The 18,805-nt window shown below is 47.3% G+C and overlaps 1 protein-coding gene across 1 annotated transcript in view; it reads left to right on the plus strand.

The window, feature by feature from the left end:
* Positions 1 to 9,118: 9,118 nt before the first annotated feature.
* HSD3B7 (hydroxy-delta-5-steroid dehydrogenase, 3 beta- and steroid delta-isomerase 7) overlaps positions 9,119 to 18,805 on the plus strand; it is a 42,280-nt gene continuing 32,593 nt past the window's right edge. The window contains exon 1 of the mRNA XM_060255524.1: positions 9,119 to 9,282. Coding sequence (XP_060111507.1) covers positions 9,126 to 9,282 — 157 coding nt within the window. The 5' untranslated portion in view covers positions 9,119 to 9,125. The remainder of the gene's footprint in view (positions 9,283 to 18,805) is intronic.

Here is an 18,805-nt window from a genome sequence, read left to right on the forward strand (position 1 = left end):
ACAGGGCCTTTCCCACAAAGGTTGAGTAGGAATGCTGAGAGGACAAAGAGGCAGGAAACTGAATCTGGTTCCACCTCATCTGTCTTTCATATAGGGAATCCATCAGTTAACCCTCTTTATATTCTGAAGTATTAAAGAGTGCCCCATGAATCCTCTCTACACCTACGTGTTCATCTGCTGAGGAACAGCTATGCATTGCAAAGCATTCTGGGACATCACACGGCATCTGGCATCTCCATTGGTCCTTTTTGGACCACGCCCTGTTCCTCCACTTATGGCCGTACATCGCTGGAGAATCTTGTCTTTTGGTTAGTGATGGCAAAGCAGGAATGGCTGACACAACAGAGATCTCCGAAAGATGACAGTAGTCTTTAATGTGAACTTACTATCAAAATAGTATCTGTTCTTAATAGGCCTGTAACTTTAATCAGCGTTAACTAGTTAGATGCCTTTCAAACAATTTGAATGACCCCCCCCCAATCAGGCATTAGACATCTTTTTAAAAAGAGCCAGTTTGGTGTAGTGGTTAAGTGTGCGGACTCTTATCTGGGAGAACCGGGTTTGATTCCCCACTCCTCCACTTGCACCTGCTGGCATGGCCTTGGGTCAGCCATAGCTCTGGCAGAGGTTGTCCTTGAAAGGGCAGCTGCTGTGAGAGCCCTCTCCAGCCCCACCCACCTCACAGGGTGTCTGTTGTGGGGGAGGAAGATAAAGGAGATTGTGAGCCGCTCTGAGACTCTTCGGAGTGGAGGGCGGGATATAAATCCAATATCTTCTTCTTCTTCTATTTTTAATGCACTTAGAAGAACCTCAGGACAACCAGTATTGTCTGGGGAGAATGGTTAAGCAAAAACACTTCTTTTTAACTAACTGGGGTCTAAATCAATGCTCCTATGCTGTGGAGTCTTGTAGCAAAAATTCTACTTCATGAGCTACTGGCATTAAAGCTGTGAGTGAGCAATTTGCTGCATAAATTAGTTTGCTATGGGCCATCCTTCCTGAGCAAAGACAAAAATGTGTGAGCTGGAGGCTAAAAAACTGTGAGCTAGCTCACACTAACTCAACTTAGAGGGAACACTGGTCTGAGTACAGCTCTGCCTGTGGAATCTATAGACGGGCTATTTATAATGCTCAAAATGTTGGAAATAATCTCTTGTGTTAGTCAACTTTTACACTGCGAAAGAGAAGCTTCCTTTTCTGAGGTCTTTGTGTTGAACAATTTCTCCTGAATTGTAATCTGAGTTTTGGCAACTGCAGGCTTACAGAAGAGAAGCCATGTTGGATCAGGCCAGTGGCCCATCCAGTCCAACACTTTGTGTCACACAGTGGCCAAAAAAACCAGGTGCCATCAGGAGATCCACCAGTGGGGCTTTGACAAATGTTTGACAAATGACTGAGGACCAAATCCTAAAATGTGTCTGAAAGATTGCCTCTCCATGTATAGGCCGAGGCTTGAACTCAGCTCCTCCCAGTGATGCCAGCTATCTATCCCTTCCAGTAGGGTTGCCAGCTCTGCGTTGGGAAATACCTGGGGATTTGGGGGGTAAAGCCTGGGGGAGGAAGGGTATGGGGAGGGGCGGGACCTCAGTGGGACATCGTTCCATACAATCTACCCTCCAAAGCAACCATTTTTCTCCAGGGGAAACTGCTCTGTTGCCTAGAGATGAGTTCTAATTCTGGTAGATCTCCAGATCCCACCTGGAGGGTGGCAGAGGGTGGGAAGTTAAAATTGTCTATGGCCCATGGGAGGGCTTCTATGATGGCCCATTTTTTTTTTTTTGAATGGGCTCCCATGCAACATGAGGACCGGTTAGTCTTTCTCTGTTGTTGCTGCTGGGTAGGGACAGTGGGGCAGGGAACCTGTGGGGAAACCAGCTACCCCAAAGCCCCTCTGCCTCTGCACTGTGTCAGCAACTGCAGCAGCAATGGTGAAACCACACAAGCCTGTCTGTGTGTGGAAATCCCCAATTTTGGGCTTAAAGAAGAGTACGCACGGGCACGTGTGACATTGCGTGGTTGCATAGGCGCTTTAAAGATTACTTGAGGCGTCTGTTGAAAGTGTTCAAGTACTCACAGCACCACTGTGTTCCTGGCCGTTTCTCCGCTGTGGGAACAGCGTTGCTGGTTGCTGTATGTGGTAAATTCTTGTCATGAAGCCTGCAGGCAATATTCAGTATAAACTTGGAAGTATTTCACCCTGTGCAGGTTTAAGTAAGCATGATGGGTAATCTAACCATATCTTATGTGGAGGAGAAACTTTTGAGTTGCTGTAAAAATGTATTTTTGGGTAGGGGGAGGAAACCAGTAGTCTATCACAGGTTCACTTGTGGTGTCACGCTTCTGTGAAAACGGTCACAGATGGCAGTGGTTGAGAAAGAAAACCCCTGGATTTCAAGACAAACCTTGTTCCTTAAACGGCTGAATAAAAGTCTCGAGTTGATCACAGCCGGTCTGATTTCTAAGATGCCCAATTTGGTGGGGAAGTTCGTGTCTCAGTATCATCTCCATTCTTCAGCTCTTTTCCTGAGAAAGTACCCTAATGAATTGGTCATAACTAGGAGTCAGGTAGCACCTTTAAAGACCAACAAGGTTTTATTCAGAACGTAAGCTTCCGTGTGCTCTAAGCACACTTCATCAGACAAGGGATCAGGTCCAGTGAGTCAGGTACAGTGAACAGAGCTACATATAGCTGGTAGGCAGTGGTTTAGAGCACACAAAAGCTGACATTCTGAATAAAACTTTGTTGGTCTTAAAGGTGATACTTGACTCCTGCTTTGTTCTGCTGCTTCAGACCAATACGGCTGCCCATCTGGATCTATCTTGGTCATAACCTGGATGTGTTTAGAAGAGGCCCCTGGCTCCCATCACTTGGTTCAGTTCTTTTCTTTCACTACGTGTAGGAACTCCGTGGGTCAAGATCACATCCTTTGAAGGGGTAACTCTTCCACATAGGATGTGTTAGAAGGGGATAGAGTTTTGTTAGTGAATTGCTTCTCTCTCTAAGATATTAAGGGTTGACATTTTCTCCCTCGGTTGAATAGCTCTTTCATACGTCGTGGTTTGTTCCTATTGGAGTCGTGCTCTGTAGATGTTTGCAAGCTGCTTTTACAGCACTGAACGAGCATCATAGATAACGTTTCTTCTTTGCCCTGTTAATGCAAACAACTAATGGGTTTATGAATACAAGAATACACTGCATAATTGCACACTTTCTCAACTCCTAGATTGCTTCAACATGTTGGTCTTTCTCTGCCTCAACTGGCGAAATAGAGTTGTGCTTTTGTGCATGGTTCAGCTTTCCCTATGCTTTGCTGTTATCTTCTTCAACTTGCTGAGGGAGCTGGGGGTTTTTTTGGGGGGGGGGGTGTCTCAGGCAAAGTGCATATTCACCAATAGGTAGATTCCCCCCCACCCCCGCCCCATTCTATCTTCTTAGGTATTGTTTTCACAGTTCCACCTCACTCGACTGGAAGACTGCTCTGGGGATTTTTAAAAGTAATTGACTGATGTCACTCCGGTGTTGTAACACTGTAGCAATATATCATTTAATATTTTTGAAAGCCCCCTGGTGGCACAAGTAGGGTTGCCAGCCTCCAGGTGGGGCCTGGAGATCTCCAGTTTTTCCGACTGATCTCCAGCTGGCAGAGATCAGCTCCCCTGGAGAAAATGGCTGCTTGGAAGGGTGGGCTCTGTGGCATCAGACCATGCTGAGGCCCCTCCCCTTCCCAAACCCCTCCCTCTCCTGGGTCCACCCCCAAAGTATCCAAGTATTTTCCAACACAAGGGAGAAGTGGTAGCAGCAAGGCACAGGGGGAGGAAAGTGTGTGTGGGGAAACTGTTTTGGATGCTCTGTTGCCATTGTTTTTATTTTATCCATTTACTTTATTTCTACCCTGCCTTTCTCCCCAGTAGGGACCCACAATGTCTTATACCACTCTCCTCTCCTCTCCTCCGTTTCATCCTTACAACACCCCTGTGGGGTAGAGCAAGATGAGATCATGTGACTGGCCCAAGGTCACCCAGCAAGCTTGGCAGAGCAGGGATTCTCACTGGGTTCCCCAGATCCTAATCCAACACTTCAGCCAGTGCACTGTGCATGCCTCTGCACTTGTAGAGCCTTAATCCTGTCTGCTTATATGGATTTGGTTTTGTTTAAATTACTTGGAGCTGTAAATTTTAATTACTTCGGCTTAGTTATGTCCTTGATTTTTCTTTTAATGTGCTATAGCAGTACTACAAGGGCATCGTTGGTCTTTTGAGATTTTAGAATTCTGTTTCGTTTCCTAATAATGAGATGGTGAATCTCTTTCACTAACATACAGCTTGTAATCATGACCATGGGGCAAGTTCCTAGGGTTGCCAGCTTCCAGGCAGGGCCTGGAGATCTCCTGGATTTGCAGATGATCGCCAAACTACATAAATCACTTATTATCTATTTATTGAAAACATTTATTCCTCTTCGCCTGAAGGAGATGGCTGCTTTGGAAGGTTGGCTGCATGGCATTCTCCCCTACCGAGGTCCCTCCCATCCTTAAAGCCTCTCTTTTCAGGCTCCACCCTCAAATCTCCAGGTATTCCAGAACCTGCAGTTGTCAACGCTCAAAGTTGCAGTGTAGCCCAGGGCTGTTTACTCAAATAAGTAGGCATTTACACTGTATTCAATGGTGCTTACGCAGGATTGCAGCCTTCAGTTGACAAACTGGTTCAGTCAACCAAAATAACGGCCCTGAGAAACCAGGCAGCAGACTCTGGAGATGCAGCCTTTCAAAGCTGCTTATTAAAATTGCCAGTGGCGGCGAGCACCCTCTTCAAAGGCGCCTGAGTGAAGAGGCAAACTTGATGGGGGAGAGAGAGCGCGTGATTGAGGGTTCCTCTTCTTTCAAAAGCCTATGAGGAGCCTGCTCCCCCTTGGGAAGATCAAGAAGACTGCTGTGGGGGCTGGGCCACCCTGGACTGTCTGGCACACCCACCCACACTGAGAACATCACCGAGTCACATGGGGGGCACCCGGTTTTCACCCCCAGAAGGCTGGCGCCCTAGGCAATTGCCTAGTTTGCCTAGGGCCAGGGCTGACTGTTCAGCCCTCTCCTCCTCCCGCTCCTCTGAAGTGGCGTTTCCCTTTGCTGCAAAGCGGAAGCATTCAAGGTGAGCATTTGGCGGTCTTTTCTTGCCCACAACTTGAGAGGGGTCCTTTAAACCCCTGCATCGCCCAGGAGCAGATTGGGGATGTTAAGCAGTTGTGGGGCAAGCAGTACCAGGGCTTTTTTTGAATGGGAATGCACAGAAACGCAGTTCCGGCTGGCTTGGTGACAGGGGGTGTGGCCTAACATGCAAATGAGTTCCGGCTGGGCTTTCTCTGCGGAAAAGACCTGTGTGAAACAGTGGTGACACCAGGGGTGTGTGGCCTGATACGCAAATGAGTTTCTGCTGGGCTTTTGCTACAAAAAGAGCCCTGAACAGTACCAAGGGGCCCCTGGTGGAGGGGGTTGTCCTATAGGGACTGCTCTGCTCAGCCCTGGGTCATGGTGACCACAGTGAGGAGGTGTAGGCTTGCTTGAGTCTAGGCGGGCTGTAGTCACCATAGCCAAGGCAGGGTCCCTTAGCTCCTCTTTCTCCTGGCTGCCATCAGTTTGGTGTAGTGGTTAAGCGTGTGGACTCTTATCTGGGAGAACCAGGTTTGATTCCCCACTCCTCCACCTGCACCTGCTAGCATGGCCTTGGGTTAGCCATAGCCCTGGTAGAGGTTGTCCTTGAAAGGGCAGCTGCTGTGAGAGTCCTCTCAGTCCCACCCACCTCACAGGGTGTCTGTTGTGGGGGAGGAAGGTAAAGGAGATTGTGAGCCGCTCTGAGACTCTTCGGAGTGGAGGGCGGGATATAAATCCAGTATCATCTTCATCTTCTTCATCTTCCATCAGCTCTCCAGAAACTGTTAGAGCCCCAATCTGTTCCTGGCATCATTTTTAAAAAAAAACTTTTTCATTCTGTTCTCAAGTACGAGTTTGACTGAAGCAGTTTTGGCCCAACAACGGCATGAGTCTTTATGACCTGTGTAACGGTTGCCAACTTTGGGTTAAGAAATTGCTGGAGATTTAGGGGGGGGCCCTGGGGAGAGTGGGGCTTGAGAAGGGGAGGGACTTCCGTGGGGTACAATCCCACAGACTGTTCTCCCCAAAGCGGCCATTTCCTCCAAGGGAGCTTATCTCTGTTAGAAATCATCTGGAATTCCAGGAGATCTCCAGCCCTACCCCTGACGATGGCAACCATAAGTCCTGCCTCTGTCTATTTTTTAAGAGTTTGGCATGAAGTTATCCGAAGCGCATGGGCAGCTGCTTAGAAAATCCTCATTGCACTTGGGCTACCTTGCTTGACTTTTGTTTAATGTGCAGTCAGGGACCCAAGCAAGCAGCCCCGTGGCGCAGTGGTAAGCTGCAGTACTGCAGTCCGAGCTCTTTGCTCACGACCTGAGTTCGATCCTGGCAGAAGCTGGGTTCAGGTAGCCGGCTCAAGGTTGACTCAGCCTTCCATTCTTCCGAGTTTGGTAAAATGAGTACCCAGCTTGCTGGGGGGGAAATGTAGATGACTGGGGAAGGCAATGGCAAATCAACCCGTAAAAAGTCTGCCATGAAAATGTTGTGATGCAACATCACCCCAGAGTCGGAAATGACAGGTGCTTGCACAGGGGACTTTAACTTTACAGGCACCCAAAGGGTGGGGGTGGGGGCAAGCAGAAGTAACATTTTCATTTACCTGGTCCAGAGTCCCTGGCCGTAACTTTGTGTTTTGGGATTGGGTTTTTGTATTTGTTTTTTAAGACGACCTGAACTCAGGCACCTCTTCCTGTTAAAATGAGCAATCTTCCCTCTAACTGTGATCTTGCTGTAGAAACCAAACATTGAGACATTTTACATCTCTTTGCTGTGTGTGTGGTTTGTTTTTTAAAAGGACATGTCAAACTTGAGAGTGGTGTTTGTGGGAGAGGAGATCTAGGGCCAGAGCAAGACACACTGGTGGCCTAAGCTGTTGAGAGAACCCAGAGCAATCCCCAACATGTTGTTGTTTTTGTGAGACACATTTTCAACCATAGGCGTTCTTACCTGGTGTTGAAAATAGTCTGTGAGAAGCTTGAAGAAGCTTATTGCGAAACGGGGCCACAAGTACAGTCCTGTTGCTTTATGGATTGCTGTCTGCAGATATTCAAGATGTTGGACTTAAATGAATAAATAACACGTTGACGCAAGATTCCTTTAAATCGCTAACATTCAATTGTTGAAGTAGGAACTGGCTGCTTGGGGACACGTTCCTCATACCACTTGGAAGTTTGATTGACTTCATGTTTTTGTAATAAATATATGCTCTTTTTGATACAATTTGGATTACTGATTAATTGTTTGGAGGCTGGCATCACGGTAGCTGTTTGCTTTAGTTTCCTCTGCCCTACTGGAGATTGGCAACCCTAGCTGAGTCTGTATGTGAGGTGGGGCCAAAGCCACCCAGGAGGCTTCCACAACAATCATTCCCCTCCCCCCTCCATATACGTGGCGGTCTAGTTTTACTTCCTCGTTGATGTGGCTTGCATACTTAGACTGGCATACCAATCGCGTCAGTCCCGTTGCTCATTAAAAAAGGTGGAGATGTTGCTGTAAAACACGCTCCTGTTAAGCCTCTTAAGTATATTCTGAGCAGGCCTAGGAATCTTGTGCTAAATATATACTGGCTATACTGAGCCTTCCCAAACAAGCTAATGTCATTTGGAGCTCTGAGGAGGGAGAGAAGGCGGCAGTTGCTTTCAGTTAAACAACGTCTCATCTCAGGGACTTGGTATGGGGAGAGGTGGAGATAACTATGGAATTTCCACCAAACCCTGCCCTGGGGTGTCTTTCCTGGCTGGTGTCTAGGAGAGAACTCTTCAAGTGCATTTGTCATCTTAAATCCCACTTTTTATTATGATCTGTTTGTTTTGGATCACTATAGAAACATTTGGTTAGATTCTGGATCCGCAGCTGTGCTTGCAGAGCCAAATTTTCTTGCTGTTAACCTGCTGTTTAACCAGAATTCCTCTCTGCCGGGGGAATGGGGGAGATAGCTCACTCTTAGGAACAGTGGGAGAGGGGTCTGAATCTGGGAGTGTGAGTGTGTGTGGGGGAATCAAGAGAGATCTTTTGTGAGCAGAAGTCTCAAGCGTTTGTGGGTTTAAATTACGAACGCACTTCAATAATTTAATAGCTGCTTTTCCCCCAACCATCTGAGGTATGATGTTACACTAGAAACTCGACTTCTATTCATCCTCGTGCCAAAGCAGTTAGAGGTTTAATCTGAGAGACTGCTGGAGGCTGAATCTGATCTGCTTCCTCGCTGAGACGCTTTCAGCTCTGCCTAGCTCAGGCTCAAACTACATGCCCACGGGGATGCGCATCTGTATTGCAGCTGCAAGTTTCCAGTAGCAACTCCCTTTCAAAGTGCTGCAGGTTCAGGTCAGGACAGTGGCATGTGAGGGAGGGGCTTCTGCCTTCCCACCACCCCATTTTTATGAGCCAAAAAGGGGTCCCCTCCCAACAGGGCAAAGAACACCTTTCTTCTGATCCTGTATTCTTTGAAAATCCAGTGATGCTTGTCCCACCAGGGTAGATCCTACTCCTTTTTTTATTGGGAAATAACCTCTTTCACCAAGGATTCCTCTTCATTCTCTGATTTTGCTTTTAAAAGGAATACATGGGCGAGGGGGGAAACACTGCAGCGCAACCTCACGCCAGCAGCTGCATTCTCAGTTTCAAAACTGAGCCAGTGAACTACTCCCAGGGCTAAATGTCTAGCAAGCCAGCAAGCTGGGTGAGCCTTTGGGTCAAGCTTAGATGGTGAAGTCTACGTTTCCAGCAGTCAAAAGAGGTCCTTTATCAGCTGGGTGATGCTGCCTCTTGCCGATTCTTCCCTTAACTCTGGGCAGAACCCAAGAATCCAGGGTGCAAATTCGTCTCCCTTCCTTCTGAGCTGGGATTCATGATTTGCATTCCTGGCCAAGTTCTTTTATTCCTTATGTCCCACCTACCTAGTTGCTGTTCCTCTCCCAGCCTTCTCCTGCCTGTCCTAACAACACGGTTCCTTCTGCCTTCCTGCCTCCAGGACGCATCATGTCGACAGCTGGAGGCAAGATCTACCTAGTGACGGGTGGCTGTGGGTTTCTGGGAAAACGTCTGGTGCAGATGCTTCTGGAGAAGGAGCCTGACCTTGCCGAAGTGCGCGTCTTCGACTTGCATCTGGATGAAAGCATGCAGCAGCTGGACAGAGGTAAGAGGCTTGCACCAAACGCTGCCCACCTTCATGTGTCCCCAGGCCAGCTGTGTGAGAACCTGGTTCTTGGCTGTACTGAACGAAGGGATTTGGGACCTGGAGACATATCCAGGCCCTGCCAGAAAGGTCCTACGGGGAGGAAATGGAAGAGGTCATCGTTAGGACACTGGGTCCCCTGTCTTATTCCCACTCTGCAGCCCTAAGATGCTGATTGCTCCCAGCTACCCATTGTTCCTTCTGCCTGCATCAAGTGCTCGAGGACCATGGTGACGTCATTGGTGAGATCATTAATGAAGCTGAATCAGGCCCTTGGTCCATCCAGTTTAGCATTGTCTATTCTGACTGGAAGCAGCTCTCTGGGGGTCTCAGGCAGAGGTCTTTGACATTGGACTGGGTCCTTTTAGCTGGAGTTGCCAGGGATCGAACCTGCATGCCAAGAAGATGCTCTTCCACTGAGCTACAGCCCCTCTCCTGAGTACTGCCCGCCCACTCAAATTGGCAGTGGCTGTCCACAGTCTCAGGCTGAGGCCTTTCACATCACCTAATGCCTGGTCCTTTAATTGGAGATGCCGGGGATTGAACCTGGGGCCTTCTGCATCCACAACATAGGCTCTTGTGCCACAGCGAGAGCAACCCTCCAGAGCAGGCCCTTGGTCCATCAAGGTCAGTGTTGTCTCCTTTAACTAGCACCACGGTCTCAGGGAGAAGTCTATGACATTACCTGATCCTTTTACCTGGAGCGCTTGGAGACTGAACCTGGAATCCTTGGCATACCAAGCCAATGTGCCTTCATGTGTCCCCAGGCTAGCTGTGTGAGAACCTGGTACTTGAGCCACTACCCATCTTCTAATTACTCTTTCCCTGCATGGGTGATTGGCATGCCTTCATTCTGTTGGATTGTGTAAGTAAGAAATGTAAAGGGCAGCCATACAGTGATACAGAATTGGAGTTGTATACCTCAGTCTGGATTGTTAGGACATTGGGTCCCCTGTCAGTGAATTTTAGCATTACATCTTTGGCAGGCATCCCAAGAGATGTGGCAAAGAGCAGGTCCTGCCTGGAGGCTGGTGCACACACTGTAATCCTTGACTGGTTGCATCTGGGTTTCCCAACTCTTACCTTTCAGTCAGATGTGAGTTGCAGGCAACCCCTCGTTTCTTACTCACTACCTGAAGGAGTGTACCAGCTTTCCCTCTCGTGCCTCACCTGAGGCACATCTGGGAAGGTGATATTTGCTCCATTAGGAAGTAACCTGTTCATTTCTCTTGTGGGGCAAACAGTCCACCCCTGGGTCCGTTTGCCCCCACTGGGTTGTTTCAGGTTGGGGGAGGATACCTGAAGCCTCTTCTGTCTACACACTCTGCTCCTGAATCATCTACCTCGTCCAGGAAGCTCAGGTGAATATAGAACTGTCTTTCAGTCAGTCAGACGTGAGTGGGTGAATGTAGGCATGACCTAAGTACGCCGTAATGTGTGAGTCAGCCCTCAAATACTCTTGCGTCTGAGGTATACCCAGCCTGTGCAGTCACAGATGGTGGCTTGAAATTTCAGAAGCTCCTGATGCTTTCCTAAAAGCCACACTCTTTAATTGGGGAAGTGTCTCCATCGTGAAATGGTAAATCACCACCCCCAGAGGCCCTGTGACATCTTCCCTTGTGGACATGCCAGGATCGATGGGGCTGGAAGTTGTAATGTAGAGTGACCTGCTGCCCTCCCCCTGGCATAGCTGTAAGACCTGGGAGGTAGGAGAGAGGGGAACTTCAGTGGTGGGGCACATGGGCCCAGGGAACTGTTGCGTCTAGGCCTGCTTACCAGGCAAAGTCTGTAGTGGATCCCTGCCATAAATCTTAAGCAAAATAGCAAAGTACAGCAGCACTTTCACCCCGTGTGTGTGTGTGTGTGTGTGTATAGGGAAAGATGGGGGGAAGGGAGATAAAAATATTATACTAATCCAGGACTTTTTTTTGTAACAGGAACTCCTTTGCATATTAGGTTAGGTGGCCCAGGGAATAAAATTTTAGGTGGAGGAGCCCTGGGGCCCAAAATGACGTCACACACTTAAAAAAAGGAAAGAAATAAAAAAGGAGAGTGGTGGCGGCAGCGAGGATGGTGAGAGCGGCAGCGAGAGCAGGGGCAGTGAGAACAGCAGGAAGAGCAGAGTAGCGAGAGCAGCATGGAGAGTGGGATGGCGAGAGCAGCTGCGATGGCAAGAGTGGGGCAGCAAGGGTGCGGGGAGAACGGGGCGGCAAGAGCAGCAGTGGGGAAAGGAGGGGCCATACAAGTGGAAGGGGGGTTGGGTGGAGCAGTCTTCCCCCCCCCCCCGGCTCCCTGTAGCTATGGGCCTGATTAGGCCTCACCCTCCTGATGTAGCCAGTCCTTCAGGAGCTTACAGGACTCTTAGTACAGGGCCTACTGTAAGCTCCAGGAGGATTGGCTACATCAGGGGGGGGGTGTAGCCTAATATGCAAAGGAGTTCCTGCTACAAATAAAGCCCTGTTTAACTCATTTAACTTATAACAAGGACGATCAACATCAGAGTAAATATAGAACATTTAACATACGTACATATAGAACATTTAACATACATATAGAACATTTAAGATACATAATGATGATTTTTACATTATATACTAATTAAGCCTAGCATTTATTACTGTTAAGTTACTATTAATATTAACTGTTAGATATTAATAATTGCATTATATGTTAAGAGCCAGCTTGGTGTAGCGGTTAAGTGTGCAGACTCTTATCTGGAAGAACTAGGTTTGATTCCCCACTCCTCCACTTTCAGCTACTGGAATGGCCTTGGGTTAGCCATAGCTCTGGCAGAGGTTGTCCTTGAAAGGGCAGCTGCTGTGAGAGCCCTCTCAGCCCCACCTACCTCACAGGGTGTCTGTTGTGGGGGAGGAAGATATAGGAGATTGTAAGTCGCTCTGAGTCTCTGATTCATTGAGAAGGGCAGGGTATAAATCTGCAATTCTTCTTCTTCTACTACTACGATTGTCATAATCAAACTATAGTCAAAGAGTATATTTTAAGAGCATTTCTAAAAATAAAAAGGATAATGATAGGTCTGTATACATCAAAGAATAATTTTATGGTTTTGAATATAGAATTATTTCAGAGAATACTTATATTTATCCCATTATAATATTATCCATAAGAACCTTAATTAGTGCAGTTGTATTAGTGCCTAAGCTATCATTATACTGATGAGTAAAACAAAAAAAACATTACAATAGCATTAATACAAATCATTTTTTAATGTTGATTTGTAATAAGCATAATAATTTTCCTATTTTTTTCTGAATTCTTTGACTGGTCTTTTATTTATATGATTTGGCCATGATGGCATATTCTGCCATGTTATCTCTCCAGTTTTCCCTGTTCCGGCATTCCTCTGCTTTCTGTTTGGCTGCACATGTTATTCTGGCCACAGTCAACATGTATCTAAGCAGGCCTCGTTTTGGGCAGGAGCTCACAGGATTTCTCCTTGTAGGTTCAGCACATTATAAAATCATTGGTTTTTCTCGCACACTTATCATAAAATGCCTCTATCGCTGACATTATTGGTGAAGTCAGTGGACTGATCCTTATTTTTAAAGAATCCCAGGTTTTAAGTCATCCATCTCTAATTATGAGGTACTTCTTCGTCGGAGGAGAGCTTGCGCTTCCGGCTGGATGCTTTTAAAAAAACATTGAGTTCTTTTCTTTACCCACAAGAGATTGTGTAGCCCTTCCATCTGGTCTTCAGTTTCTAGTTTCATTAGTCTGTCTTTAGGACTTTTAATCCAATCTGCAATCCAGACCAGGTTTGCTGCTTGGTAATATATAGCTTTACATTGGATACCACTAAGCCTCCTCTTCCCCCTCCCCCCATTTTGTAACACTTTGCATCTGATTCTTGGCTTTTTGCTGTTCCATATGAATGTATTTATTTGCTTTTGCCAACCTTTCAGCGTTTTCTCTTGTACATTAAGGTTTAAGGTCCAGTGGCCACCTTAAAAGCTGTCCCAGCCCATTTATTCCAGACTGAGCTTTCTTGAGCCTACATCTTCAGATGCTGCAAGAGGAAACTGTATTCCTCGTTTTTATAGGGGAGTCTGAGTGGGGGAAAGTTCTGCTATATCTTGCACTGGTAGACCAACACAGCTGCCCCTCTGGAATAAATCTTAAGGCCTTGTTATGTTATCAGAGCAGTTTGGCGTTTTTCCGATTAATCTGAGCAACTTGGCTGAGGTGAGGGCCAGGGTTCTAGGAGGAAACCAGCAGGAGCAGTTTGCCTTAGTTTTGTTTGTGCAGTCTGGTGTTTGAAAGAGCCCCCTGCTTCCCAAGGGAGTAGCAGTAAAGAGTTTCCTGGCTTTCATGAACAGCTGCTTCCTTTCTGTTTCTCTTTGGAACCCAAGAGCTGTAATGAGTGGCGCGTGTGTGACTCTGATGGATTTGCATGTGGAACTATGTTTTGGAAGATCAGAGCAGCATCTGCATGTTTTGAACAGCCTGACATTTTGAAGTGTCTCAAATACTGCTTGAAAGCTGATTTTGGACTAGGAGTAACTGGGGGGAGGGAGGGAGAGAGAGATTGCTTAGGAATTTGAGCATCCTCTCACACTAGGAAAGGTCCTATTGAACTTCTGCTTTAGAGATTAATATTTCATTCCAGTGTGAACTGGAATATATTGACTAGACATTGTATGAATGCATGAAACTGAATCAGAATTGAGAACCAAAAGGTTAAGGGAATCGGAATACAAGGGCCCAATAGTTCTGTGTCTAAACTTGAAGCATATATATTACCAAATGTACAAAAATGCACATGTGTTTATTATGAATTCAGTAAAAACAAATATAGACACAAGTAATAGCCTCAATTTAGAATAAAATCATGCATTAATCTTAAAGATAGATCATTATTGATCAAATGTGGTTCAGCCAATTGGCTTTCCTTGGTGGTCAAACAATGGTGTTACAGAATGGCTCCAGACATTATAATAATACAGTCATTTCTTAAACTTAGACCAAGGTGAAATTGTTTTTATAATCAAAACCTGTGACCAAAGCCATAATTCAGATTGGGGCTGTGTGAGAGAGGAGATTTCACTGTTCCACCTCAGCTCAGTTTTGCAAATCAGAAGTGCGTTGTCTGTGGCCTCACTGTGTGAAAGGAAAGAGGACAGGCTTTTCAAGGACGTGTCTTTTTTTCTTCTTCCTGTTTCTAAACAATAACTGCGCAGGCAACTTGGCCTTGACTGGCAAAACTGAGCAGGATTCCAGCTTCCCTCTCTTCTTCCCACCATGGCTGTGATGTGAATCTGAGGCTGCACACGCATGTGTTTTGTTTCTTACGGCTGGGAGTCAGATCTTTGTCAAGTCTGCTTTTCTCTGAGACGGAGCGGCTTCACACATTCACTCTTCCATATGATAGCAGCTGAGCAGTGCAACTGCTCCAATTGGATGCCATATGGGAGAAGTGGTGGAGCGTCACAAATGCAGCAGTTTCTCCTCACCAGCAGAGTTCACCCCTCTGAGGGAAGTGTTTAAAATGGCTGCAGGCACTCTTGGAAGCTGTTCCCTACCGTTGTGAACCTGTCCTGGAAGGCCCATGGATCACTGCAGTGGAAATGCGTGACTACATTGGGCGGAGGAGTTGGCCCGGAGGACTGACTCTGTTGTGCTGCAATCCCTGCCTTGTGCCTGGTCGTGTCAGTTAGACAGGGCCTTTGACACCAAGATATCTCTGGCTTGCCGGAGTGTGACTAGTGTAGATTGTAGCAAGAGGCTCTTTTCAGTCAGGGGAAATGGGGGTTGACTTGAAGGATTGCTATAGCTGAGATGACATCTTCGCTCCTCTTGAGGCCAAGGTTTTGTCCTCCCTTTTGACTCCAGTCCAGGGTAAACAAGACTTTGAATTTGAAAAGACGAGAGAGAAAGAGATTTGTTTTGGAGCTGAACTTCCCCAACTTGCTCCATTGGTGTCACATTTGGCACTCTCCGCCATGGAACTGACCCAAAAAAAGCCTAATGTGACTTTAGAAAGATAGCGGTGAAACTTTGTTCTGCGGCTGTGGCAGAGTTTCTAAGAGAAAGTGTGTGTGTGGGGGGGGGGGTTGTCTTGAAATCCCTCACAGCTACAGAACATACTGTGACTGTGGGTTGGCAAATAAACCATTACCTGGGTGGCTTGAGCCAAGCATGAAGGCAGCGAAACCTGGCTGGTAGGTTTCTAAAGGGCCCAGGGAGAACCCCAAGAGTGTAGAAAAATATAGTGTACTATAACACAAAGGGGGAAAAATACTCTTTTCTCTCTCCCTCAAAAAAGCCCACAGGGAAAGGACTGTGCATGCTCTGGGAAGGCACAGAATATGGAGAGCTGGTGTGTCACAACACAAGGAGAGGAGAGTACTTTAAGCCTTGGAGGCAGAAACTGGAGGTGTGTGTGAGAGTGGATGTCTGAATAGCATCTCTGCCCTCCTCCCTCCACATTTGTAAGTCTTCACAGGTCTCTCGTGCACGTTGAATATGGCAAGATGAACTGGCAAGATGCCAGTTGTCATCAGTGATGTGTCTTCTGTGGACAGAAGACTCATATCTTTCAAGAATTCCTGAGGGCTACAACATATTGTGATGCCCAAAAACATGTTGGCAGCATGCTGTTTTGGCAATAGGGCTGGCCCTGCCACTAAGCAAACTAGGTGATTGCCCAGGGCAGGGGTGGCCAACGGTAGCTCTCCAGATGTTTTTTGTCAACAACTCCCATCAGCCCCAGCCAGCATGGCCAATGGCTGGGGCTGATGGGAGTTGTAGGCAAAAAACATTTGGAGAGCTACTGTTGGCCACCCCTGGCCTAGGGCACCCACTTTCTGGGGGTGACGAGTTAGGTGCCCCCCCATGTGAGTTGGTGATGTTATCGGGGGGGTGGGGCATGAGAAGTTAGCCTTACCTAGGGTGCCAGAGGGTCTAGGGCCGGCCCTGAGTGGCCAAGATGTAGGAGAGAACCAAATCGAGTTCTGCCCTGGAAGCTCTGTGGGTGACCTTGGATGCCTCTCTCTCTCTTTGCCTGGTTGTGAAAATAAAGGAGGCAGGAGATAATGGTGATGTTATCTGTGGGTCTCTGTTGGGAAGAAAAAGAGGGTCTATCTAAAGAAATGTTGCAGCTCCCTTGTGGAATGGCTCTCGCTGGGGGCCAAATGCATCTTTAGCAAGCTCCAGTGGCCCTCGGTGTAACCAAGCTGTGGGTCTGTTCCTGTAAGAAGTAAGTTCATGACAGGGTGTAGGGAAGGGGCAGGCATGGGAATTAGCTCAGGCATCTGCAAAGCAAAGTTTCTGTGGGAGAGACATGCAAATGGCTGATGACATTCTAACCACTAGATCACACAGGCTGTCTGTGTAAAGTAAAAGAGTCAGCACAGCTGGGGCCCAGAGGCCAGAGAATGGCTTGAATGCTGCTGCTCCACAGGACGCTGCTCAGCCTGCCAGGACAGATGAAGGCTGAACACCACATTGCAGCTGCTTGGACATTTCCCTTAAGAAGGATGAGGGCCAATGTGACCAATTAGTAATTATATATATCTACTAGGATGGAATAAGGCCCATTGTGGGGGAAAATACAATGGGCTCTAGAAAGAGGCTCTGCCCCCCCCCCCCCCGGTTTTAAAGTAGCAACCAGGCCTACATCTCCCAGGATCCTTTCTGTCCCTCTGAGTGGGTGGGCAGAAGTTCTGGAGGAAAAACTTGCCCAATGGAGAACAGAGGGCTGGGACCTGGGAGGAAATGATAGGAGGCCTAGCTAGAGAAGGAGGAGTGCTCTCTCTGGAAAGGCTTAGCTGAAGAAAGGCTGCAGCAGGAAAGTTCCGTCATCCAAAAAGGGGTTGGTGAGCTGGAAGCAGAAGGAGGGAACACACAGTCATATCTGGGCTTTTATTTCCTTTGTGCCACCTTTATTATTTTTCGCTTTCACTGTTGCACTAATCATTAAAACTCACTTGTTTGTTCTTGAGCACTTACAATAAACTTATTATTGTTATACTGCCTGGGTCCTCACATCGCTTCAGTCACAGATAAAAGGTACTTGCTAAGAAGGAAGAGAGAAGGGTCAGGTGGGTGCTCTGGGCCTTCCCAGACAGACCATACCAGAATGGAGGCAGCCAATAGAGGTCCTCCCTGGTCCCCTATATTGTGACAGGGTAGAATACAGATGGCATGCCATCCATCTAGCTATACTGTGGTATCAATATATTGCACCATCTAGTAATTAAATTGCTGAATGGTGTTGGTTTTTAACTGCATTCTATATATATTTATTATGTATTGTGGTATACTGCATGTTGTAAGCCGCCCAGAGGCCTGCTTGCAGGTGATGAAGCAGGATAGAAAACGAATAAACTAACAAACTAATCTAATTTATTTTAAAGCCTGATGACGAGGTGCCAGAAGATGTCTGGGGAGAAAAGAGAGCCCAATTCCCACTCAGCCATTTGACATTCCAAAGCATCACGTTTTCACAAAACCTGTTTCCCTTTTTGTGTTTCTTGAAAATAGCAGCCTTGTGGCAACTTGCCTGGAAAGGAAGAGGGGGGAGGGCAGCCTGACAAGGTCTTTGTGGGGGAAAGGCCAGGCTATGGGGCAGCAAAGGCAGGAAGGGTAGCTGATGTAACCGAGGTTCCTTCCCAGCAGGTGTTTCACCTCTGATTCTGTCACTGCAGGATTTCCAGAAAAGGTGACGCAGGGTTTCCTGTGTGGCCAACATGCTTGTGACAAAGAATGTGATGATTGAAATCCCTTTGGGGTTTTTTGGGGGGGAGGGGTGGAGGAGGAAATTTCTTTCATCACTTGTGAGAACGGCAGCCCTCTTGACTTTCCGTCTATCAAGCCCAGCATTCCGTATCTGAAAGTGGCCAGCCAGGACTCAAACCAAGCCAGTAGCTAAGAACCTGCTAGCTGCTTCTCTGGTGTCTGTTCATTGAAGGTATCCTACTTCTGAGTGTGGTAGCTGTCATGCCTATTCTCCACAGCTAGGCTTATCTTCCCACAAAATTGTAAAATGCTTTTCAAACTCACCTTTGCTTGCTGCCCTTTGTGATGTTTTATGGCCCTGGGTCAAGGATAGGGCTGCCAGCATCGGGACGCTCTAGTATTTTGGTATAATACTCTATGATGCCATAGAGTTTTACACCAAAATGCTAGACCGTCCCTGCATGATGTGCCCGATGTGATTATGTCACTTCCAGGTGATGTCATCATGCCGGGCGCTGTCGGAGCTCTTCAGGGGCAGGGCTCCCTGCTGGCCAATCCTGTGCCAGCAGGTTGGAGGCCCCAAGATCAGGGGAAACCCTGGCCCCAGTGGGAGGCTGGGAACCCTAGTCAAGGATGCCCTTCTGGGCAGAATGTGTTTACTCAGTACAATTAGTTTACAGTGGACAGTTATTTCAAGTGATGGAGAAGTTTTGCTTTGACCCCTTGTGCTCTCTGCCCATCATGCCACCGTTCCTGAGCAGATCACTTCATAGCAGCAGCGGTGAAG

This window comes from Heteronotia binoei, chromosome 15 (assembly GCF_032191835.1).
Source record: "Heteronotia binoei isolate CCM8104 ecotype False Entrance Well chromosome 15, APGP_CSIRO_Hbin_v1, whole genome shotgun sequence".
In the NCBI taxonomy this organism is placed as follows: Eukaryota; Metazoa; Chordata; class Lepidosauria; order Squamata; family Gekkonidae; genus Heteronotia; species Heteronotia binoei.